Below are 27,181 nucleotides of genomic sequence, written 5' to 3'. Positions count from 1 at the left end.
TTAATGAAACATTCCATATTTTTTGAGAATGTGTATTCTTTCTCAAACTCCAAAGTAATGGGCAGGCTTCAAAAGAGTTTCTCAGCATTTAGAACAGTGGTTTTTTCTCCTGTACCACCAGACCAGAGCAAGTTTGTTACTCATAACTAAATCAAGCGCAAGTATGGCGATTTCGAATTGTTGGTACGGGTTGATCATTCCATTTCGTCTGCCAACAAATTGACTATACACAGTTTGATTTTGAATTGTTCTTCTCATTGGTTTTGAACCATCCATTCTCATCATCTAACGCAATGTTCAAAAATGTTGCAATTTGAAAGGTAAATAATAATGTTCTAATTTGATTGATACACGGAAAAAATCTGTTCACAAATTCAAGAAAAAAATTACGAAATCGCAAAGTGAACCGATTACTAAAATCGAACCAAAGCTACTGAAATCATGAATAGTATACTTCTTATTCGCGAAACTATTTGTGTTTTCATAAATCTAATTTACGGAACCAAATCTACAGCTTTACACGCAAATTATTGGGTTAGGTTGCTGTGGTTGTTTGCTGAAAATGAATATTTTTTTGATTTTTATTTCCTGCTTTTTCCCGTCGGCCTTTGTTCGCACGGAATGCGACGCCAGAGTGCTGACTTCACCATCTAGATCCTAGATATCGGCTCATCAACACATGGACCGGAACCAACGGCTTTACTTTCATTCCGAAATCCTTTCATCGTGATCTCAGATTTTCACCTCAGAAAATCCCGACTACCTCGGCTGAGATTGAACCCAGCTTCACCAGGGTGAGAAGCGGTAAAACTTACCACTCAACCAGCGACGCCGTCATGATTATAGTACATAATTTGCAGATAACTGATTTGGGTTAACTATACAGACTAAAAGAGCCGATAGATAAACGATGTTCATGATTTCAAGATTTCCGTAATTTCTATATACGTTATCGTGTTATTTTCTTCGTGACTTTACTGAATAATTCTCATGATATCAGAAAGTTACGCACCATTTTCATAATTTCTCATCACCGTAGCATTTGTTTTCTACAGGATTTTTTCGAGCAGCATAATGTAACGTATGCGGAATAAAATTTGGACAAAATTCAAAAGGCATTTTTTCGTAGAAAAATCTTTATTAAATATTCTCTCTACATGAAAACATTTGTCAGCTTATTAACTTAATGTAGAAAAAAATTTGAGCCGACACGACAGTTTGCAGAAACTTTTTACGACAGTTTGCAGGAACTTTTTTACAAAAAATTGATGTTGGCATTTTCTTAAAATCTTTCTTAATTTTTATTATCATGGTCGAAAATTATTGGCATATACTCTCCGCTTAAAATTATCGCTGAAATCCTCAATTGGACGCAGTTATGGTATATTTGGAGGGTTGGGCGTTCGCTGCCATTTTGTTCACATGGTATCTCCTAGCAAGTGTCGAAATCAACTCTGGATGTTTAAAATAAGTGTGCCAAAATATGACGTTTATTATGGTGCCGTGCGCAGAAAAAGCGTTGTCCAAATTGCATTCCGCATACGTTACTTCATGATTATGATTTCATATGCTCAGTCGCAATATTTATTCATGAGTTCAATAACGAATTTTTCTAGCAGTGACTCTGCTAGAAAAATTCGTTAATTCACGTTCATGATTGCAGAAGTTTAGTCACGATTCTCGTAATTTGTATTTGCGTTTTCGTCATACTATATTCATAAATTCACTCTCGATATTGTAACCCGAAGTATTGTGATTCATGTTTATGATTTCAGAAGCTTAATCGCAATGTATGTACTTTCTTTGTGTGCTAGAGTGATATTTTATTAAAAAGCATACCATTTTACACTTTCATTCATGTAATATTACATGTGATTCATTTTACAGCAAAGTTCGAATAAAAATACATTGAAGTGCGTTTGTTTTCCATTAAAAGAACGTGTAGTTTTCAATTCACGTGTAAAATTATAATAAAATTCTTAATGTAAAATTTAGTTCATAATTCTTAAAGAACTTAATTTTACATTTATATTCATGCGCCAAATATGTGCATGAAAATAAACTTAAAAATACAAAATATGTTTTCTGTGCATATTCAACAATTCACACACTGATTAAGCGAAAACAATTGATAGTCTCACCCTAAACAAGATACTAGATAAAATATATTATCCAGCAGATCCAAACACACGATTATGCACTTGATTTAATTAATTGTTGTTGCTAACCAAAATCTTGTTATTTTTTTTTCGTTTTGTTTATTTGATAGGCACAAATGCGTTAGCTTGGTGGTGCCAAATTCTTTTGTTTTTACATTTTGGATATCTTAAAACTAGGAGGTTACAATGTTGAAATATTTTTGTTTATAAAAGAAGCAAATTTTGCAGCTATTTTAAGACTAGAAATAAGATTCTATATACAAGAGAGGGGGCAAAAGATTTTTTGAATGAAAAATTTTAAAACAAGGAATTCAGTTTGATATGCAAGAGGGGGAGTAGTTTTTTACGAAATATTTTACAGTTATCTTAAAACTGATAATATAGTTTGGTACACAAAAGGGGGAACAAATATTAATGAGAAATTTCACAAATGTCTTAAAACTAGGGATACAATTCTATTCACAAGATGGAGGACAATAGTTGTAACATAGAGTAAAAATTACAGCTATCTTAAAACTAGGAATACAGAATACAAATTTGATTATTTTTTAACGAAGACTTATGCTTGGTCAAGATATTCAGAGGGGGGCTTATTTCCACATCAATGTAGCAACAGTTGTATCAAGGACAGGGGAGAGAAGGCGTAAACTTGCAACTTTCGGGCAAACGGGAGATCAGCGAAACAAATTAGTGCCTCAGTCTAGTAGGTCGGATTGGCGGATGGTATATTTCGGACCCGCGAGGAATCCTTCAAGAGCCATCGGACCTCGAGTCGCTCTCGTTTCAATTTCCGTAGTGGTAAGGGCGACGGCGGTTTCATAGTGGAGCTGATCGATACCACAAGGCAGGAGGAAACTTCTAAAAACGAGAAATAAAAGAGAGGGGCCAAATTGGGATATTTATCGTTTTTATAAAATTATAAATAAGGGACATATAGGGGAAATCGCGAATTGTCAGAATATCACGAACTGGAACATTGGACGGTCTACCTCGGGCCCGAAGGGAATTCTTTAACTGAGACCTGGCGTCATAATACCCAGCGCACACCCAGACAATGTGCTCGATGTCGTGATAGCTCTCGTCACAAGCGCACATACTACTCTCTGTAAGCCCAATACGCCGCAAATGCGCATCTAATGTGTAGTGGTTGGACATAGGCCGGGACATTACACGTATGAAATCTCGACACACATCAATCCCCCGAAAAATCTTGTTATTCCCCTTACATTGTTTTCAAAATAGCGCTCCAAAACCATATTCGTCCATAGCGCACGCACCCGAAAACTGAAAACGCCATATTTTATGAGCTAAAAAGAGCCACACGACAACTGTGAAAATGTTTTTCATAATATTACCATAGCTAAGATACTGGTGGGGGTCTGAATTGGCCGACTTTCCCCTAATATTCCAAGTTTCGTGAATTAGTTCACAAGAAGGAGCGGATATGATATACGAACTGGGTCATGAACGTAGAATCGATCAGCGGTATCACGATTTTCTAGAGCACGAATATAACATCACGATCAATATACTGTGAATTGGGGACCAGTTCACGAGGCAAATATGGATCCATGAATAAAATTTCGAATGTTGTTGAAAGGTTCGCGTGAATTTATAAACACCGTGAAAGTAAAAATTATTAGGAATACCTGAATAAAATACAAAGTTAGGAAGTAAAGATTGATGCATGAATAATTTTTTAAGTTTTGTGAATTAGTTCACGAGAAAATATCACGAACTGAACTAACCCACACACTTGTTTATACTGATATTTTGGAAAACAATTAAAGCTTTTACTGAGATCTCAGCGAAAAATGAATTAGCTGAGTGCTCGGCTGTACAAACCTCTGCAAAAGTTACCAAAAATGCTGAGATTCAACAGAAAAAAATTAAGCGTGCACATTCACGAAAACCAGATCATGATCAAGATAAACTGAATCATGTATCAGTACACGTCATAGAGTTGGTTTCAAAATCTGTGAATAAATTCTCCAATCAATATTAGGTTTACGAATTATGTTAATTAAGTTGTCAACTAGTTCACAGACATAAAAACGATTAACAAAATGCCGGAAACCCTGGCTGAAGTTCCTAAAACAAGACAAAAAATTTAAGCTTTATGCAGACAATACCGAAGAAAAATTTAACCCAATTATAGAATACATGATTTTTGTTCACGGTTCAGGTTTAATAACGTGAAAATGAATTAATGATAGTTTAATCGTGAATTTGAGAAAAATTCGTGTAAGTGATGATTTTTTTTTTTAATTTACCGAAAAGAAGCACATGATTTTTAAGTTTTTTTTGTCCCAATTTTTGAAATTCTTGGTTTGATATTCAATTACAAATATTATTCTCATATCTGAATATTTCAGATTTTATAAACGTGGGAGCAAAAATGTGAAGTTTTTAATAACAGTGGAGATCCCATACTAATGTACACTCCAATAGACATGTTATAATGAATTAAATGCTTACAAAAGGATGTCATACCATTAATTACTAAATTTTACGGAAACAATCCAAACCAATTTTTTTTGCTGATTTTTGTATGAAAAAAATAAAAAGACATGTTAAAGTATACTTGCCCTATTCATAGGGTTCTAGAGTGCCACGCACCAAACCTTCTTAACTTTATTGTGCATAGTTTAGGCAGTGAAAAAAGTGCCTGTTCGTGCATTTTGGTTTGCACTTTTCTTTCTTATGCATAGTTGAAGTTGGTGTAAAAAAATATAAAAAACTTCAATAAATTTGAAACGAATGAGTATTTTTACACACAGTGTAGTTTTGATATCTACACATTTGTCTTAAACATAGTTTGCACGAAAAGTCACAATGAAAAAAGTTATATTAAAAAAACTAGATTTAAGGGGGTTGCCATAGAAAACGCCTTATAAATCGATAACCTTTAGTCCTACAAGCTCTTAAAAAAAAATCTTCACTATGAGCATTTCTAAAACTTTGTCGAAGACACCAACTTTCTACCCCGTCAGTAAAAAAGCTAATTTTTTAGTTCGATCATAGTAAGCCTTGCCTAATTTCAATTGTTATCAGATTGTGGGGAATATTCATACGAACAATTCCTCCAAAGACCAAAATTCTTGAGAAATAGCCATTTGAAGTTCGAAGGTATGAACAATTCTTATGAATTGAATTGAACAGAAATCCTCGACATCACTTGCTTCAACGACATCTTTAAAATCCGTTTTTCATCCGATTATCGTAAAATTTTGAGATAATTATTTTAAACTGAAAGAATATTTGCAAAACGGGTCGTGCTCGTCGTGCCACTGTGTGCTGGTTCTAAACCTGGCACAACGTACAGCTCAGCGCAATATTTTCTAGTTAAGTCGCAAACAGACTACTCTCTCACTAACGGATAGTCGAAGCCCGGTCTGAGAAGTCTACCGAACTATGAATTGTTTGTTGTAGTGAGCTAAGCGATTTTGTTATGGCAATTTTTAAACTTTTCAAATTGGGACTAACGCGGTGGTCCGCGATAGACCATTATGTTTGACCCTTTAATGTTTTGTTGTACAATGCCTTCATTGATTCTGCTAAAACTGTCATTAGATGCAAAAATGTAGCTGTTGGTTTTCATATAATTGCATTATTCAATATTAGTATTAATATGAAAATATTGTCAAGTTTAGCCAAAATGGTCGAGTTTTGAGTCATTACGGTACATTCTTACTTTTATATCAATCTCACAATAATTATGTTATTGTACAGCTATACAATTCTCATCGACTTTAGTGCCATAGTCGATAACAATTAAAGCAAACAAAAAACGAATAAGTGCAACATCGACGTGCTCCTACTGATTATTGCGGCGCAAATGGTCCAATAAAATTGCTCCTTTCTCAACTATTGTATGTTTAGTGCTCAACCCAATTGTGAAATTAACACAATACAAAACCAGAAAAAGTGCCGCGCTGAATAGAATAAAATCATATCAACAAACAAACAATGCACCAGTGAAAACAAGTAAGGGAATTTTCCTGACAAAGTGCTTTCAATACGAGGAAAAACCATCTCATTCAGCTATAACATTTCCACGCAGCAGTTACCACCCATCCGGCCCGCAGTGAATGGTTAGTATATGTTTAGTATGTACGTCCATCAAGCAGCAGTGTTGATTGTTAGTTCGCTCGACCACCACCACGGCAGGCACGGTGGTGGCGCATTCTCCCGCCCTGTTGCCTATCTACACACGTTCGATAATTCCGAGCCAAAGTAATTTGCGCAAATGAGAACCTAGCCACGAAGCCCCCGGAGGGAAATTAATTGCTATTCAAAAGTGTATAATTACTAACTCTGGCGGCTGTTGTCGTTGTTTGTTAGGTTTGAGGCTGCCGCGAGCATTCAATCGCCATCGCCATTGAAACCACCAACACCGATATCACCACCACAACCACCATGAGCACCACTGCTACTGTGCTGGGGCAACAGCAGCAGCAGCAATAGACAAACGTCATCAGGCTGTGGCGTAAATCTGGGGGAGGGGTGTTATTAATTTGAGAGCTTTGTGTGCGAGTCGCGCTTCAAGCTTTGTTGGTGTGTACGTGTTAGTTTTCGATACAGCAAAACCAAATCCGAAGGAGAGAGAGATCAGTTAACAAACCGCTGATAAGATGTGATTAAATGCTAAATTGATTAGACACATTTTATGAGTTTTGCTGCTAGGGTATATAAAACAATCGTACTGGGGTTGAATGCATCAAATTTATGGCTCACATTTCAAACCTCTGCACAAATTTTATCCCACAAATACTAGTCGGGTTAATGAGTAGGACTATTATATTTCATTTGAGTACTAACAGTTATTATTATTATCCGTAGAACTGAATTTATTGTAATTATTCTGATAAATAAATTGAGGTTTTGAGCTTTGCGTTAAACGTATACTTCTTATCCTGTCAGAATATTGATTGCGTCATTGCAAACAACTTTGTTGAAGACACTAATTCTCTATGTGTTTTAGATATATTAAGCTATTTACGAGAAAACCGTTTTTCTATTATAACTCTTTATGATAACTCTTAAACTGGTTTGACTTGTTTAGAACAATTAAATACACATTTTTATCCAAGGTAAAGTCATAAAACCTAACAAAGAAAAGATCGTTTTGATGAAATTTGGATTCTTGAAGACTTCGAAATGCTGTCTTCATCAAAAATGTATGTAATAGATTTCTCTACAATGTTCATTGACGTTTTAACTTGATCCACTTAAAATAACCCAAAAAATTGAAAATCCATATGATTTGAAAATGAATGTTACGCGATCTGGAAGACGTCTCCAATTTACAACAAATCTAAAGATACAACCAACCGTCGAACCATGACCATAAACAGAGACTTCTGATAGATGGGTCCTTGTCAGCTGCCGACAAGTTATAACTCTTCCATGCCATCGCCATTTGTTACCCATCCAAATGTTGTCGCTTGTTGCTGCCATCGCTGAACCAATTTGCCGAGGAAAAATCCGTCGTCCGCTTCATTAGTCCGGTCATTATTCGGTCCAGATATCAACAGCCCACCTTGTTTCGGTGGTGCGATTATCAAGCGACCGATCTGGACACGGGGTTACCTCAAAGCCTACAGAACTCCGGCACATCAGAGCTGCGAAAGCGCAACCGCGTGTTTAATAAATTACATAATTTGAATAAATTTAAAAATTATTCCAGTAGCACTCTTGAGTAATGACTTGCTTCCTTTCACAACTCATTTCTTTTCGAGGGAGCTGGGCGGGCTGCACACATGGCGCTGTGCGGTGTCTGTGTTTGCTGTCTGGCTGGGCCTTTCGCGCACTTGCGGTGGACACTCGGACCTGAAAGTGATTCACAATCGTGATGGCAAACCGCAACAGGGGACAGTAGCGAGTAGGTATGGATACGACGAAGTGCTTGTTGCTGTTATCAAGAGACAATTTTTTCACGTCGACGGTGAAAGAAACCGATAACGAAGACGCATGCTTCAACTTGTTGCAATTCCTGCAAATTTCCAATTTAATTCAGCACCGTTTTCGGTGCTTCGGGTAAACCGTTAAGGTAAAGTGCTTTTTAACATTTAATATTTTTAATTGCAATATTTAACGACACATTTTTTTGACTTAGTTTCATTAGCCACACACCCCTGCTCTGATCGTCAGGGTTGCTCAATCAGATCCATGTATCGGAGCTCGATAGTCGAGAGTCACGTCAGATTAATTATAAATTCAATGATTATTATCTCAATTCGAGCATTTATTTTACTGAACCGAATTGCTGCTAGCCATCTCTCGTTGGTCCGAATCCACCTTCGTGCTCCGAGCGAAGCGAAAAGACGCGAACATATTAACACGAGCACGGCTAATAATTTCCCGAAAAAGAAATAATTAGTTCTCCAAAGAGAAACATTTTATGCTCCTCCCCCACCGTTTTCGTCCGCATATCTATACGAACGGAACTATCACCTTAAGTTCGTCAAGCTTCGCCCGAGTGGTCATAAAAATATTGCCTTCGATTCTTAATTACTCGCTATAAATTTGGATTTTATTTATCGCTCTGGCTATTCGAAGTTTGTTTTTTTTAATTTTGATCCTCGAACTTCTCGCCATTCCGCCTTGGAACGGATCGATCGTTCTGCACGCCTTGCTTGAAGTTAGTTAATCAGTATTGTAATCGTCACCCTCCTACTCTTCTGAGGACCATGTTTCTGCTCACTCTGCTTGATATGCTGGATCACCGTGGAGCCTACCACTCGTTTGGGGCGGGTAACCAGTGTTATGGTTGTTTATACACCAATTTCTGGCAAATGTTTGAAGATACTCAATTTGCATAATTTAGAAGCGAAACTGGCGATCGGTTTCTCACACCAGCACCACCAGTGGTGCAAGAAACTGCTGATATCTGAACCAATAGGGAGTGGTAGGCGGATGTTAATTGCATAATTTTCTAATGGTAGTCCGGCACGTACTATAAGTGCGTCGCGGCAGATGAGCTGGTGGAATTCAAAATTCATGCGAAAGTTTTGTTTTTTTTTTTCGTTGGCGAAAAAGTGGCAAACTGGCGACAGAATTTGTCATGAAATTTGCTTTTCGTCTTCGTCTCATCAGAATCCGACACGAACTTAGTGGCAGGACTAAGCTAGCGCCTGATTGACGCTAGCTCCAAAGACGGAGACACAATTTTTGTTCCTGAGCAAACCACTAGTCAAACGTAATGTCCTGCAAAGCATAACTTTTTTTAAATTTATGCTTAAACTTATATTTTAGTTTGGGGGGGGAGGTGGGGGGTGGCCGACTTGTCGCTGGAATAGTAGCTGTCATTTCCTGGAAAATGGGTCCAAGAGAGCGGAAACTAACTTTCGTCGTTTAGCACGAACGCCGTCTCGCTATGGTTGTTCGTCATCCGGTGGCATGCACTGCGATTTCACGATCGCTATCTGCTCGTCTGTGTACTCGAGGGACCGAGTCTTTTTCCGACAGATGATGTCCTCCATCTTGAGGGTACGGTGAATCAAGGTATGGGAGCAGTGGTATTTTCGGCCGGTGTCACACAAACTCGTTCCGTCCTTGTTGTCTAACAGCTTTTTCAACGCTTCGCTCTTCTTCTTCGTCATTATCTTTACCGGACGGCCATTACTGACCTTCCGCTCCGCGCTCAGGAGGAGGCGATAAACTGTACTCACGGGCACGTTTTCGCCTCGAAAGTGGTCTATTGTAAACTTTTTTCCACGATGACCATGCGTTTCGTAAAACCGTACAACACGCTCGTTCAGTGCTTGCTGTTTCGACGCCATCATCGATTGAACTGACAGCACCCGAGCGAAAAGAAGCATGCCACCCATTTCTAGGGAGTTCAAAGAGCAATTCTCTTGGAGAGAAAAAAAATTACGCTCTTTACTTTAATTACAGAAAGGTATTGAAATCGTTCTCATTTTTTATTGAACACCCGTTAAACCTCGTGCATGTATATTTGCAAATAGCGCTATTGACGCATGTCTTATATCCGACCTCACAACTCACGATATTTGATAACATAAAGAGTCTATTGTTCGGAATATTCCCCGCTTTATGAATCATCACCTTCTGATGATTTCAGGGTTGTATATGAACTTCCACTCATAAACGACAGCGGTGCAAATGTCCACCACATAATTCGCCAAATCTTCATATATTCAATGTAGGATATCGTCCAACATTTGCACGATTTAACAGGGAAGAGGTGTTAGATGTTACGTTCTGCTCGGACTACATGAGTTAGCAAACTGGCTCATGCCCAGCGAGCTAGAACCGTTGTTATCTGATCATAAGTACATCATCTTTGATCATTTTAACGTCTCGCTAGATATCGTTACATATCGTAATCCCAAATCTACAAACTGTGACCCCTCTACGAAGAGGGCTTGGTGATTAGATTTCATGGGTATTTTCCAACGATTGAATCTCCAAGTGACATGTTTGTGGTCGTGGATAAATCAAACTCATTCATAGTATCAGCATAACAAGAGTTTTGTAAACTTCGAGTTAAGCGTAATTCTAGAGAAACCTCTGGTGGACTGCCGAATTTGCTAGACTTAAAAGGAAGCGTGGACGGGTCGGATGCATTTAAGTTGGTTCGCACAGGATACAGAAATGCACTTCGATCCTCTGAGCGAAGTGGTCGGAAAAGCCTCTGCCCAAATGTCTCGAGCCTCTATGAGATTAAATAAGTTATTTTTGAAATCGAAAGACTTTGTCAGTTCGATTAGAACTGCTAATAGTTTGCTGAATTTTGATAACCGATCGAAAGTTTTGCTCGTGAAAGAAAGGAACCATTCCAGCTCTACCTCAAAGAGGACACGAACACTTCAAGTATATTTTGAGAATAGTTCTTGCAACATGATACATTCCATTAACGTGGCGGATGCTTTATGATGAGACAAAAAGCTTTAGACCGATCAATCTGACCTCCATGCTTCACAAATCAGTGGAACGTTTAACCGACCACTGCATTCAGAATGTTAGAAGCAGTACGAGATCACGGAGAACCTTTATATATTACGAACTGGATACACGCCCGTGGTGTAGTAGTGGGGTGGGGGGAACATGTTTGACAAAAATGTGCCTAATATTTTAAATGGAATTCTATAAGATTCTTTTGCAAAACTTATCTTCTGAGAACATTTCCTAGTAGTGAAAATTGGCGACAGAACTCGGCACCTATCGGGTATTCGGGTGATTCGGGAGAAATTCCGCTGCCGGAAAACTCTCAGTCGGATTAAGGTGAGTTTACCGCCGGGGACTATCCGAGTAGATCGCGTCAAAGCTAGAAACTAAATGGCTCACGGACACCGGAATGAATGGTTTATGGTATCAGGAGCTTCACTGAGATGAAAGCTCAATAGTTCACGAAAACGAGAACTAAACGACTCACAGAAATGCTTTGCGGTAAATTACCTATCGAGTGGAGTTCGGGATTAAATGGCTCAAGTACGCAGAGGATCAATATAGCGTAATAGGCGGAGAGAATGACGGAAAGCAAGAGGAATGTCGGGAATTGAAGGGATGAAAGGTTCATAGATTAAGGAATGCTCCGAGTTAACTTCAGAAAACTCGTGAGCAAAAGACTTCGTGATCGCCAGGATAGAGTCTATCATCGACGCCATATTCTGCAGTCCTTCACTGACGGCGAACATGGACTGGAGAGCGTGAGAGAAGTATACCCTTAGCAATCACTAGCCGATTTACTACCACATATGCCAAGGAACCCTGCTACAGCACGGAGAAGAATGACCGGCGAGCAAAAGTAAAGACCTCTTCGTTGAGGTACTTCGTCCAGACAGCGAGACCGAGAACGTTGATGCGGCAGATCTAACAAGAAGGATTGTGACGGCTTGTGACGCCACAGTGCCCCGAAAACAAGAGCTACGCGGTAGACGATGTTCAAACTCCGGTCTGGATGGACCACCCAACGTTGTGCTGAAAGCTGTTATCCTGGTATATCCGGAAATGTCCAGGATGGTGCTGCAGAATTGATTAAATGAAATTTGGAAGGCACAGAAGCTGGTGATGCTGCAAAAGCCAGGGAAGTTACCTAACGGTCCCGCCTCGTATATCTGCTGAAGGCACTCAGAAAACTCGGAAAACTAATCGACAATCCGTTGAGCTTCAACAACCACGTCGACTACGCCTGCGAAAGGTCGGTGAAAGCAACAAACGGGATAGCAAGGATCATGCCAATCACCGGCGGTCCGAAAACCAGCACGAGACGTCTGCTAACTAGTATTTCGTCATCGATACTGTGCTGTGGGGTTCAAGGCGGAGATGCAGCTCTGAAAACCAAGCGGAACCGCGAAAAGCTGTACAGGACGTTCATGCTGATGGTCGTACGAGTCGCGAGCGCGTGCAGAACAATATCGTCGGAGCCAGTATGCGTTATCGCCGGGATGATCCTCGTCTGCATCACTCTGGCGGAGGATTTCGAGTGCTACAATCGGAGAAACACCAGAAACGTGAGGAGAATGGATTCAATGGCGAGGTGGCTGCATGAATGGGACATTATGGAAAAAACGCGGACCTACTGGCTCTTCCTAAACCTGTTGACGTGGTTCAATAGAAAGCACGGAGAGGTGAACTTCCATCTTACACAGCTCCTTTAGGGTCACGGCTGCATCAGAAAGTATCTTCATCGTATCGGGGACGCAACGTCACCATTGTGCCCGTAGTGGGACATCGAAGAGACAGCGGAGCCCGTGGTATTCGAATGTCCGAGATTCGAAAAGATAAGGCAAAGAGGCTTGAAACGGGAGGGCCAGACCTCTACACGGTTAAGGTTGTCCACAAAATGATAGGCGACGTAATCACGTACAACGCGGTCAACAGAATGGTGACGCAGATCACTGCCTTGCGACGGAAATGGCGTGACGAACAGCGAACAACGGTTTCGGGAGAGCAATCACTACCGGTATAGCTCGTCGAGGCGCAAGCGATCCGGAGGTCACGCTTCACCCGCAATCGCTGGACTGACCACGACACACTACCAGTAGGCCCGAGAGAAATATAGCGAAAACAGAAGACAAATCGGTATCGGGAGAACTTCTTCCACCGGGACTCTTCGTCGGTATTAGCAAGATCCACTGTCAAAGACTAGACTGTGTAGATTGGGACGAAACACAACCAGTTGCGGGTCGTTAGAGAATTAGTGAACCGAGCACCTTGCTTCACCGAAATCACTGGACCGACCATGGAACATGGTTGGTTGGCCCAGTATCGAGAGAATCGTCGGGGAATAGACCGAGTAGTTCGAGAATATTCGTCATTTGATTTATTCGTCACAATCCATTACCACAGATTTGAACAGATTTTGCTCGGTGAGAGTATCTTATCGGCAGTACCAAAAATCCTTATGCTTCGTTATTTATGAAAATCGAACCGTCAAACTAGTCAATATACAGATCATTTCGTGGATTGTTTCGTGCAACAAGAAATTCCCACCCTTTAGAAGGATTCCGTCTATTCCAATGGCCTTATCGCCTTTCGGACTTCGTCTATCGTGAGTAAATCCACCTAGCCAATTGAATTGACGATACTAACCTTGTTAGGCGCACTAAACTTCTTAAATTTTCGTTTTATTGTGTTAATCAAGACTACTAAATCGGTCGGACAATCTGAGTCCGAAGATTTACCGCAGTGATAAGAAAATCTATTTCTGCATGCATAGCATTTCACACCTCGCTCCTCGGCAATAATTGCACAAATTGGGATGCTCATCAGCCAGCTGAGTTGTTGCCGGAGACTGAAAAACACATTGATTTCATCTTCAGCAGAACCCACGGATTTAGATAGCAATCTGGATCGCATAAATCGTATCCCCGCCTGTATGCGTTCCTGACTTATCGCGCCGTAGTTTCATCGTGTACCAATTAGTCACGGGCCAACCAAGCCAGGGACACCGGGCAAGTTGATTCCGATTGGACCTGTGCGCGTCCGTTAGCGTTGGGCTACTTCACCATCAGATACTTAATCGTAAACCCAAACACGGCTAAAAGCACGCTTTACAGCGAAACGGGAATTGATAAAAATTTATTTCGACTCGCACCATTCTGCCACCAATGCGGCGAGTGTCCCCGTGCGGCTTTCGGAGGAGGGCCAGCAGGAAATATTAAAACTCGCAGAAACAAGATTGCATAAGTTGATTAATTAAAAGATCGTTTACTTTTCCACTTGTGATTTTGGATCGGCGATAGTTTCATTTGAGAACTTGCCTCGTTCATCGTTTCCAGCGATCAAGTCGTGGTAAAATAAGATTTTAATTAACGTGGGCACCATCAAAGATTCGTACCGTTTGAGATATTAATAACCAGAGTCGCGACGGGTGTCATTTTGAGTCATCAAACAAACTGTCAACCGGGTCAACTGACAGTCGAAAAGGAAATTAAATTGAAACAGAAATGCCATCGCTGGGTTTGGAGAAGAAAACAAAAAAACGGGAGCACATTTCGGCATTCCGCGTCCCAAGACAGCCAGTCCAGTGGGAGAGTGGCCGCAGATAGAAATCAACAAATATTTAGATTTCGTTTTAGCGTGCCCCACGGGTCTGCGGTGTGCCTCCGGCGCCAGTTTGTGATCCCCGCGAGAGAGTCGTGATTGATCAGCACAGCTTCATCCATTGGTGGCATGAGGTAGTCATTTCTGGGTGTTGTTTCAAATATTAATACTATTCATACATCTCTTAAGGGGATTTTTTGCCTGCCCACTTTTTGTAAGGTTTCGGTAGCGCGTGTTCTCAGTGAAGAACGAACAAAAAACCGCAACCATCGTCGCTGCCGTCACCACCACCAGCACCACCACGATAAACAGCAACCGTAACCGTATATATTAGATTGATGACATTTGTTTTCAGGGCTTCGGATCTGCTCGGTGATGGATTGAGAACTGAGGGGTTATGATTTCAACGAGATTTTGTTTGGTTTCTGGTGTTATCTTGAATGTCAGTCAGACTGCACCAAATAAGGACGCGTATGTACGCTACATACGGGCGAATGGACGGACGGTCGGACGGACGAATGAGCTGACTAACGAATGGACCGTGACTTTGGGCAATGTGGACCGATCCGATTGGGGTTATAAATGGCTTACGCCACTGTCGGGTCGATGTTTGAAAAGGTCGTTCGAAGCTGATCAGCAAGGCCTTTAGTTAGTAGGATATGATGTTTGTCTGTAATGGGAAATATTAATCATGTTGGTAATCTGCGGAACTTCTTTTAAACTTAATCCGATGCATAACCTTGAACGGTATTTGGCATGATCTTTACTACTGGAATACGATGCCTTACTTTTGGAGTTTGGGGTGACCTAACACTTCATGATTGAATCGAAATTTTCATTCTTAATAGGGGGGCTGTCATGATTTTACGAACAAGTCGAAACTATTTTTTTTTGGTTTGTTCATTAAAATTCTCAATTTTATCACTTAAACAGATCTCACATCGCTTTTATTTAATTGACTTAAAATTTATATACAAAAATTGAACCACTGCGGACACACGAAGAAGAGCTTTGTTTACGTTTATATCGATGTACGACAAACACCTTTCACCATGATGTATCAGTTAATCAAATGAATTCGTTTCGATCTGTTGTGGATCGACCCATAGTCTCTTCCCGATCAGAATGCAGTAGCAACAACAGAATGAAATTTACATAGTAAACCGTGTTATAAATCTGGTCTCGTTAGTAGTTAAAATAACAGAAAATTATAACAATCATTTTCTTTTTGACCACCCAGTTCTATTCGCAATCTTTCTCGTTTCGGAATGGCTCTAAGCAGTTTTCCGGAAACGTCAACTGAGATAATATTATGTGACGTTAAAATTGCACACATAGACTTTTATATGGCTCATGTACGTACACGTCACATGACACAAGCACTACATCACTAGCTGGTGGAAAATAATAAACAAAGACGACAAAATCAAATGGGATTGTTTTCAACCAGGAAGCTGCAGAAGTGTTCGTGAGACCAGGCGACAAAAACTCAATTAATGGCATTTGCGTTTTTACCATTGCACTACACCGGTATTGTCGGTCAAACATGGATGTAATATTTTTTTTTACATTACACCGCTGTTGTACCGCTACCCAAAACTAGAGATTTGTCGCGTTCAGTGCTACTAGGCGTAGTCCCCGACGGTGGAGCTAGCCTACCTTGACGGAAAGTTCCCCGGCGAAAAAAATGTCTCCCGAAACCGTTGACGGACATGTTTTTCGTGCTGTCCAACTGAGTGACGAGGTCTGTCCAGCGAATCCGGGGATCTCTCTTCAGTAGACTGACTTGTCGGTCGGACCAACCTTGGGTCCGACGATTCTCATTGAAGTGTGACTTCCGGTTCATCGATGCCTCGACGACCCAGAACCCTGTACTGCTATGTTACTAGTCGTTGCCCCTCTCGCCATCTTCGTTGTAAAGCTGACATGATCTGAACAACTGTTCTGTTCACCGTGTCCCATTTTTCCTCGTTCGCACACATTCTTTGGACAATATTGTTCATGTTGACATCCTCGCCGACGATGGAAATGGAACAGAAGTATCATACATACAACTACATCATACGAGATAAGTAGTACTAATAACGTTAAAATCATTAGCCGAGGCAGAAAGCTTCGTAGCAACGAACAACTTGTAACACAACGTCGAATATGAAAAAGAAAACAAAGATCCCTGTGTATATGGACCTTGATCTAATGAAAATTCGCCTACAAGATTTGGCAGCTCAAACTAGCACGGATTATATTAAAAGATCCATGTTGAAGTATGGAGAAGTGGAATCCGTCACAAACGACACTTGGAGAATTTTTTCCGTGGCATTCTCAACGGTGCTCGGGTGGAGCGAATGCAGCTGAACCAACCTTTACCTTCTTATTTGACTTTCGACAGCAGATCATCTCAAGCTGTTAACTACATAAAAAGAACCCTATGCACATACCCTGGACTAACGTCGACGTGCCAGTTCTGTGCCCAGATGGCACACCACGAAAAACCATGCTTTAGAACAACCAATGAAAACTCATCTGCTGATACACCAGAGAGAGTCGGCCAAAAAATAAATGCAGGCAAAGAATACTGCACGGTATCCCCAAACCAATAATTAACACACCTAGGGAAGTAATAAATAAGAAAGAAGGCGACTATATCAAAGTCACTCGAACATCTAATAGCGAAAATCAAAGCTACTCTACGCGACGACGACGACGACGGCATAGACGCAGACACGATCGAGGAGGAATGCAGACAAAATGATCAGCTAGCGACAGAGGCTGAACCTGACGATGGCTACAACCAAGAATGAAAATTACTCCAAGAAGCAGAAAGCAGTGCGCCCAGAATAAACGGCAGCAATAATATTCGATTCTATTATTTTCCATCAACTGTAATTTTAAATAAAACAAATATAAATTAAATTTTCCAAATTTAAAACTGGGGTTTTCGGTCCCATGCTGTTTTATAATATAAACATCTTGTAAACATCAGAAATTGGTTTTTTAGTTCTGAATCATTAGTTTTTTCTCTTTGGTCGTTTCCCTAATTTCGGTTTCAGGATCTAAATCTTGAGATTAGAGTCCCAACTACGGATTGCTATATAAAGAGAAGATTCTGATGTATAAGTACTAATTCGGAATTCCCCGATTTAAGACGCTTTGAGTGACACGTGAAATTTATTTCTTTCTGCTACAAGTAGCAAGAAGAAATTTGAACATTTTGCAGTTGTTGTCATGTTGTTAAAATAATATCGATTAGATTTATTATATTCAAAAACAAGAATTTTTCGGTTTGTTACATCTATAAAATTCTACACAATGATTTCAGAAGCCTTATCCCATAAATCTTTCTCGTCTTTTACTATCTCGCGCGATTTCCTCAAGTTTCGTTTCAATATTTTTCAATCGGACGAAGCTCTTGGGTATTTGGCGGGTTGCAGTACCTCGGCATAATTTTTACATCATTTTATTCGTACCACTTCTGATCTACTTTTACGTAGTGATTAGATCAGCCCAGTATAACAGAGAAGTTGTGTGCCTTCGAATGAAACATAGCAGCATTTTTGCATACATTCCTCGGCTTGAGCTTGTAGTTACGAATACTTGACTCTTCGATCAAAAGCTGCAGATGGCTTGCCACACCATATATTTTTAAGCAAACTTCGATACTTTTTGGTTTTTAAAAGCATCGTCAACCACACTGTAATGCGGTATTAGGCTCAATACCTGCGATCCGATTGAAATCGTCCGTTTCATTATCACATTATCACACAGTCAAATATGGATAGCATTACATCGTATAACTTTCATACTCTTGTTTTTGCACTAGTTTCCTGATCCTCGTCCCGGTTTAGGAATTTTTGCTATTTTAGATGATTTATATTCCGCTGCTTTCATCATTCATCACTATTTGCATGAAGAATACTGCATTTTACCCCTTTAACCATATATCGGATTGAAAGTTTTGTGTTTGTCTTGCTGACTCTGAGTACTGCCATCTGCTACGTCTTGAAGCGATCGATTCATCACCAACTGTCGAAAGAGGAATTCCGAGTGTGTTCCCTAAGTCATGATGTGACATAGATGAATTTTCAACATGTTTGTGCTGAACATTCTCGGGCACTCGTTGTTCTTCTGTTTCTATTTTCAACACAATGTTCAAGTGTCAACAAAACATATTTTTCAGATGTTACACAGACTATGAACTTTCGTTATATAATGTTCTGAAAGGTATACGTAGACAAATAGAAAAGATAAAGCCAAATTACACTGACTACCCGAGCAATTACTCATGGGTTCAAACCAGAGTTAAAAATATTCAAATTCATTGAATGAAAATTGATCATATTCAGCCGCATTCATTTTCAATATTCAGTGACGCAGCTGAAAACGTCAAACGAACAAACCGCCCATTCATCCATGCAGATTTTCATTCCGCTCCGATTATTACACGAAGCGACCGTGCAGCAACGAATCAAACGCATCAAAGTAGGCCCTGGCACAATATAAGCGATGATGACTGTTGTTTCATAAGCTTTATCGACATTTGAAAACATTTTTATAGATAATTAGTGTAATGAATATATTGTACGATAATCAACTGAATGAATAAGATGGATAGTTGAATGAATATTTTCTACTCACCGCGAGTCGCAACAGGTTCATTTTCAGCCGTCAACAAAGAGCTTCGATTATTTTTAACTCTGGTTCAAACACCACATAGCCCTTTGAAAATACCTTAAACATGTTCCGTGACAAAATTTACAACCATCAAGACACCACCAAATGGCCTCAATAACCCATAAATACACCAGCATACGGTATTTTAATAGGATCTACCGGGCCATGGTGATGGTGTTTTCATGGTTTGAACCCATTTCAAACACCCATATCAAACCCCATAGCCATAGGGGTATTATGGGCTTTTCGTTCGCTCGGGTACATACCTTAAAATAAATGTAAATTGAATCAATGTATCAACATAACAATGCAAAGCAAAAAAAATGTTTTTTGTATGTTATCTTTTGTCAAAGTAAGACTATATTTAGAAACTTTTCAGCCAAGACAATGTTTATGATTTGGTCATCTGCGCTAGTCCTACTATTTTTGTTATCTCCTTTTCCGATAGCGTCAAATTTTCTTTAAAAAGATACAACTTATCATGTGTTAGTATCAACATTCGGGATTTACTGACAAGTGCAAATAGCGTTTACTTAAATTTGTTTTTTTTTGTGAAATTCAAATACCCTACATATACAAGTGACTCTCTGAGACCGGCAAGTTCATCCCCAAGAGGCGGATGGCTCAACTAAACTAGTTACAGCTCAAGCAGATCATCCTCGCTTACTGCGGGCCATTCATTACCAAACCACTTACAATGTTGAAAACTCTACCACTCGTCCAAGTCCACACCTTGATCCTACTGTCACGACAAAAGCTTACGTTTTCATCATATCTTTCTCTCTGTTTCGTTTCCTTACAGGTGTTGGTCGTTCAGCCCACGTCGCCCTCGATACAGATTAAAGAACCTCCACCTAGCCCTGGAAGCCCCTCGGCCGAAACCATGTATGCTGCCCCCGGCAGCACGCAGATCTACCTACAGGTAAGCAACAGCGAAACAAATGCTTTCTCTGTCTCTTTTTCCCATTCAAAATCTATTAATGATCCAAATCCGTCGACTACGACGGACATGCGTGCTGGATCACATTTCGCACAAGTCCTTCGCCACCGGCATCGATTGAAGGCTTGAGGCAAACAAGCCATTGCCGAATCAAACAAGCATTTTTCTCGTGTAGGACATTTCAAACACAGGAGGACACAAAGTCGCCCCTAATCCGACAGAAAAACTATCGGAAACTTGTTAGCAAAGTTTAACCACTACTAGATGCCTTAATTAGGCGGACAATCTGCGTGTGGACCCGACTGGCCTGTCAGCTTCGATTGTGACAGCTGATTAGGACCGATATTTTCACCAAGTGACTTTTTCCCAAAAATAGCCTTGCCTGGATACACACAAAAGACAACCGAAATTAACATATTTACATAAACAGAAACCTTCAAAACGTGTTGAGGTGCTACACGTACGCACCGGTACAGATTGACAGGCCCAAAGTCGAGCATGTTAACGGAACCCGATTGTCCACCTGACTGACTGGCTATCTGCCTGCCTGGTTACCTGGCTGCTGATACTAAATATTATCAAAGGAATGATCAACGATTGCATATGGAGAGTAAAAAACTGAATTTTAATTAGATTTGGAAATGATTTCATTTTTCGTTGCCGATGGGAACTGTCATTGTCATCGTCCGAGGTGACTTAACGGCCTTCGTTAGCCCACTTGTTGCGATTGGTTGTGTTATATATTTTTCCTTTGTTGATTGACTACTTACAGGGTCCATCACATCAGTCTAGTTCGGCCGCGACTGCCGGTTCCAATGTGAATACGAATTCACCCAGTCCCAGCTCCTACGATCAGTATGGAATGTATCAGCAAAGATTAGGGTAAGTAACTCGAACATTTGAGCGAACTGTTTTGGATTGATACTAATGTTACGTGTTGTTTTTTTTTCCCTCAACAGACCCAGCGGTGCGGCGTTTATCGCTGAGCAATACCCATATCGCGAGTACTTTGATCCGCAGGGTTATGCTCCGGCTCGTACCATTTACGGTACGGCAGATTCGGACGGACCACAGCCAGCAACCACGTATGAGGGTCGCTACTCGTCCAAGACGGGTTCGATCTACACCAAAACCATCACCTCCGCCGGCCTGACCGTGGATCTTCCCAGTCCTGATTCGGGTATTGGTGCTGATGCTATTACTCCCAGAGATCAGAATAATGTACAACCGTCCTTCGATTATACAGAACTATGCCAGGCACCGACCGGTTTGCTGGATCCAAACTCCAGCGCCATACCGGCATCGGTCGCTAGCCTGCAGCGAAACCTGACGGTCAACGGTGGCCAGAACAGTCCAACGACCTCGATTGGCAGTGCGGCAGCTCCGCCCAGGTCCCGACCGTGGCACGACTTTGGACGGCAAAATGACGCCGATAAAGTGCAAATACCAAAAATGTAAGTACTCTCAATCTCTTGTTTTGTTTCGTTTGTACCGACTTCAAGTAGACAGCTATCAGGGCGGCAAGTGGCGCTCCGTGTGCGGCAAAAGAACAACCAGCGGCTCTTGAGCTGACGACCGTAATTAGGTGTGATTTCAACCAATTTCCTCGAACCCATTCACTCGCTGGATGGTGAAGCTCCGCTCCGAACCAATTCAATTATTCAGACACAAAACACACTCTTTGCCGAAGCGCATCTCTGATTATTCCTTAAGAGTAATTCCTTTTGCACCGCTTCTTGCGCTCAATCAAATCATCATCAGACCCCGACCAGCTCTCGTTCGCTCGTTCGCCCGGTTGATGGATTAAGCAAAATGAACCTTTTCCCGCCCGACTTAACGTAGATCTCCGAAGACTGAAGGGCGCTAAATCGAGAGCATACGGGAGAGGCTTGCTAATTGAAATTTAATCTCCTTTCCACAGCCGCTTAAACGGGAAGAAGGATCTGTACCAATTCTTCAATGAATGGCCTCACTTCGCTTGAGCGAGGACAGCAACAACAGCTTAAGATAAATGCACTGCCTCATGCTGTGTGTTAGTCTGCATGGTGGCGCTGTGATTAATAAGTCGCCTGTTGCACTTGATCCTCCGGGCTTCTCTGGAAAATAAAACCGTTGTGTATGGCGAAAAGAGAATTTAATTGCAATTTAATTGCATTACTATCGCTCTGCACTATGTGCACTGATTTGATACCATAGTAATGGTAATACATAAAGATGTGAACCGTTACCGGTTGCGCACTTGTTCCGATCCCTGCCAGTTCATGACCGTTGATCCGATAACGGCCGCCATCAACGTCGTCTGTCCTGTCTAGACCACGTTCGCACAATCAATAGCGGTCTCGGACGCGTCACCATAGGAAGTGATCTATTTTGATCGTCGGGGAAGAGAGGAAAGACAACGACACGTCGCGTCAGTGGCAGCCATATTTACATTTAAATCTACTTTAATGATTTCCTTTTCCATATTCCTTCGCTAACCGGCCATGATCAAGTTCCCTTCGCAGCGGAGGATCACACAAAAATTACAATAATATTTATAACGTACACCAAAACACCCGGACCACAGGACGGATAGAGGCTTATCTTATTACGACGAACCGAGAGTAAATCATATGGAAAACAAATCAGTTGTGGTCCGAACGCTAGCGTGACTCTTCTCCCAAACTTCGTTGGTGTTCTTTCTGCACGGTCGGGAACCCACACTCGTTCCGTCCGCCTATTCAATCTACCCAGCAAAATAAATCGTCCCACCTCGGCCAGCCGGCTGGTCGACCAACAATGCTCTATGTGGAGTGCTCCATTTGCAAAAAGACTCCAAAGAATCCAGAGTGAGCACCGGCCCACAAATAAGAATTTTTCATAAAATCCCGAACCCGCAAAAATATAGCGACATCCCGAGAGGGCAAAAAAGAGCCCATACATAAAATAAACATAAAGATAATCATAATCTATATTATAACGATATGTACATGCATCCCTCCATTATTCATTCGAGTGGCGAATGGCGAGTGACGATCGGTTTGCGGATAAACCAATTCAATTTTTTTTGTGAGTGAAGGTTTCTCTATATCGCTCTTTCTCTTTCCGCTCTTCGATCCGATTCTTCGGATAATTGGTATCATAGATCAATTATTTTATGTCGTTGGCATAACAAGTGAATTTGTTTATTCCACGCTGTCAAAATGGCATCCCGCAAAAATTTGATTTTTCACTAATTCCTTTACTCCCTTCCCGTGACAGAAGCATGGAGGTTGGTTTTTGCGGCGGCCGAATAATACACATTTATGGATGCACTTTTCTCTGTCCGAAACGGTTCCTCAGAGAAAGGTATTACAATACAAAACCGCATGAATAATAATGCGCGCACATTCGTGCATCAGTTTTGACAATTCGCATTTGCTGCATGCCGGTCGCTCCGTCGTTGACATTGGCCGCGGCCGGCTTGGGAAGACGGCTCTTCGCTTCAGCCCAGCAGCCGCTGGATGGCGTGCGAAAACAAGCAGAACGTCACCACGAACGGATGGTTTGGTTCGGAAGGCCGGCTGATGACGGCTGAATGACAGACGGCAGATATGAATGCGCATTAGCGTTGCCTTGTGATGATTGCTTCGATGGCGAAGCAACGAACCTCCGGTTAATATTGAGCAAAAGAAAAATTGAGCATGTTAATCTTTCCGTCTATCAATATTGGTCTTTGAATGCGGATTTGGTTTAAATTGGTAGAAAAAAAGATGATTATTGTCGAAGATTGTCGACTAAATAGTTGATATCATGTTTATGAAAATTGAAAACATTAGTGGACTGTAGTGCTTTCTAATCGATTTAATTTTTTCAGTTTTTAGTAATACAGGGCAACACTTATTTTGAAATTGGGATATTAGGAATATAGTTTTTACGAATTTTATATACAGTATTAGTATCGCCTACATACTAAAACGAGCAGTCTAAGTTAGTTTGCGATAGATATAGCACTAACGTGAAGTTTATGTATGCCACGTTTCGACCAACCAAGTGTGTGTCGGTATGGCTTAATTTGTAAAGCGGCATGTTCAGTGAGCAATTGGTTGCCGATTACCGGTTTGAGCCTCGGTATTACAGGTGGCCGTTTTTCTAAAGATGCTATGCTATGGTCATTTAATTGTCATATCGCACCTAACATTCCGTTTTATTTGATGGGTTCTTTTATTTACAGCTGATTCAATAGAAATTTACAAGTTTCTTTCAAACTGTGTATCAAAGCATCACAGTTAATTTGAATCGACTCAATATTCAAGTATGTGGTTAAACGAACTTTATAGTTCACGTGGGCATTTCGAACAGTTATCGTTCTATGCAATTATAAAAGACGTTTCTAAAAGGTATGAATTAAAGTATTGTGTTCAAGGCCGTCTTAAGAGCACGAATCATTGAATAATGGTAGAATGGTAATACTGTAATACTTCCAAATTCGAGCCAAGTAGACCAACAATTTTGCATGGGAAAAATCATCACAATATATCAAGAAAAACATGGTTATACATTCCACCACCAGGCGGCATTTTACACGCCAGATGATCTCAGTTGATCCAAAAATGTTCTGGCATGTGACTCTTTCGTGAGGAGAATTTACTCTAAGTTAGAGCTACTAGTGATTAAAATGATAAAGCATTGTATCAATGTGAAGATTTGTGTTTCAATCCAAGATATTCAAAAAGAAATATATTGTGATGGCAAATAGAAAGAAGGACATTTGAAGACTAGAAATAAACGCTATTACGTAGCGTTTCTCTTAATAGCATTTTCATAATGAAACCTTAACCTGACAAAATTAGCGTGTATCTGATCTTCATAGCTCCATGACGTTGTTTGAGTGCATTGGCCAAGAAGTATCTATGAATTAGAGCGATTTTACCGTCCACTGTTTTGAGCGTTTTCTAGACCGGAAAAAAAAAATTCTATTCCGTATTTCATTATGTATTTACAAAGCCGTAGCGTGGTCTTCATGCGCCCTTGGCAGAGACTCAGCTTTGCGCTTCTTGCGTCATTTGTCTACGCTAGAAGCATTTCGTTGTCAGCGAATGCAACGCAATGAATGCAAAGTGAAGTATCTGTAAAACAATTTAACCGGAAAGTAGTCTATATACCAATGTACCTGAAAGACATTAGGTTTAAATCATGAAGTTTATTAGCCTATTTCGGACAACAGAGCACTTGTGAAATTTTAAATATTAGTTCGCTGCAGATATGTCTTTATTATCATTCGAAGTTAGGTGTTTGAAAGCAATGGCAGGAGAATTTTTTCTGGAGACTTTGGGAAATTAGTAGACCCTAGGTATTTAAAGGCGACGGACGGAGAATTGCTCCGGAAGACTGTATGTGTAGAATTTTTAGGGAAATCGTCAAGCCTCTGCCGTTCAACCCTTCACCAACCGTTATATTTATTTCCGATGATAGGAAACTTATGAAATTACCGAGCGACCCGATTTCCAAAAGATTCGACAGAAGTTCATTCATGTTTGACTGTGCGCATTTCATGTAAGCATATTTTCAGAAGACTATATTAGGGATCCAATGACACGTATGGGAAAAAGTAACCATCGACATCTGGAAAACGTCTCTATGCAAAATATCAGCTCAATCAGATATAAGGAGATCAAGTTTAGTGGTCAAAATGCGAAAATTTTCACCCGTGAAATACACCACGAAATCTTTAAATATTCAAAAATCTAATTCGTAGTTTTTTATGCGAAATGGCTTAGATGGTCATGAAACGTCAAGATCTAATGTAACCATGCAAAAATTGCTTATTTTGGAGTTTGTTAAGGCAGTATTTAATTTCTTTATGATGCAAAATATATTAGGAATGTATGAAACGTTGAATCTTGATTTGTAAAGGTTTTCTTCTGTAGTACTCTTGTATTTAAAAACATATCTAAATCATTATTTTTCCGGCGTTCCATGCATATCTAATACATACCAAAATTAAAAGCTGCCTTTTTGAACTCAAGTTGCAGCTCATTTAAACAAAATTGGATGTACCTGAAAGGCATTTTTTGGAGATTACACCAGATCTCGATATTTCATGACATTATAAGACAATTTTTCTGATTGATAGGGACTTTCTTCGATGTGCCATAGCTGTATATCAAGACCAATATATTCAGGAGACAATTTTTAGGAACTCTGGTTTGTGGATTGTTAATATATATATATATATATATATATATATATATATATATATATATATATATATATATATATATATATATATATATATATATATATATATATATATATATATATATATATATATATATATATATATATATATATATATATATATATATATATATATATATATATATATATATATATATATATATATATATATATATATATATATATATATATATATATATATATATATATATATATATATATATATATATATATATATATATATATATATATATATATATATATATATGTATATATATATATATATATATATATATATATATATATATATATATATATATATATATATATATATATATATATATATATATATATATATATATATATATATATATATATATATCGTAATATATCATTACATGCAAATCACCAGTCCAAGTACCATCGCGACATTCCAGTTATATCTCAGACATTATGCACCCCGTTTGTTGCACATTAAATTTGTGATATATTACTTAATTTTGTGATATATTGCTGACAAAGGTTTGGTAAAATGGATGTTGAACAAGATTTGTTCTTTTAAAATCATACACATTGTACTCAGACGGACAATATCTGATCTTCTTCGGATCAAAGATAATCCGCATTCAAAAGAACTGACGCAAAAATATTCAATCTTGACAGATATCTCAAAAGATTGTACAGATAAGCTTAGAATTGT

The 27,181-nt window shown here is 39.7% G+C and overlaps 1 protein-coding gene across 4 annotated transcripts in view; it reads left to right on the top strand.

The window, feature by feature from the left end:
• LOC131691722 (protein grainyhead) overlaps positions 1-27,181 on the top strand; it is a 774,648-nt gene that overhangs the window by 620,167 nt on the left and 127,300 nt on the right. For 3 of the 4 annotated variants that reach the window (XM_058978335.1, XM_058978338.1, XM_058978336.1), the window contains exons 5-7: positions 20,146-20,265; positions 21,056-21,165; positions 21,243-21,737. In XM_058978335.1, coding sequence (XP_058834318.1) covers positions 20,146-20,265; positions 21,056-21,165; positions 21,243-21,737 — 725 coding nt within the window. The remainder of the gene's footprint in view (positions 1-20,145; positions 20,266-21,055; positions 21,166-21,242; positions 21,738-27,181) is intronic. The other variant, XM_058978337.1, reaches the window with a different exon arrangement.

This window comes from Topomyia yanbarensis, chromosome 3 (assembly GCF_030247195.1).
Source record: "Topomyia yanbarensis strain Yona2022 chromosome 3, ASM3024719v1, whole genome shotgun sequence".
In the NCBI taxonomy this organism is placed as follows: domain Eukaryota; kingdom Metazoa; phylum Arthropoda; class Insecta; order Diptera; family Culicidae; genus Topomyia; species Topomyia yanbarensis.
The sequence above is the reverse complement of the archived record's forward strand: the minus strand, read 5'-3'. Positions and strand labels throughout refer to the sequence as shown.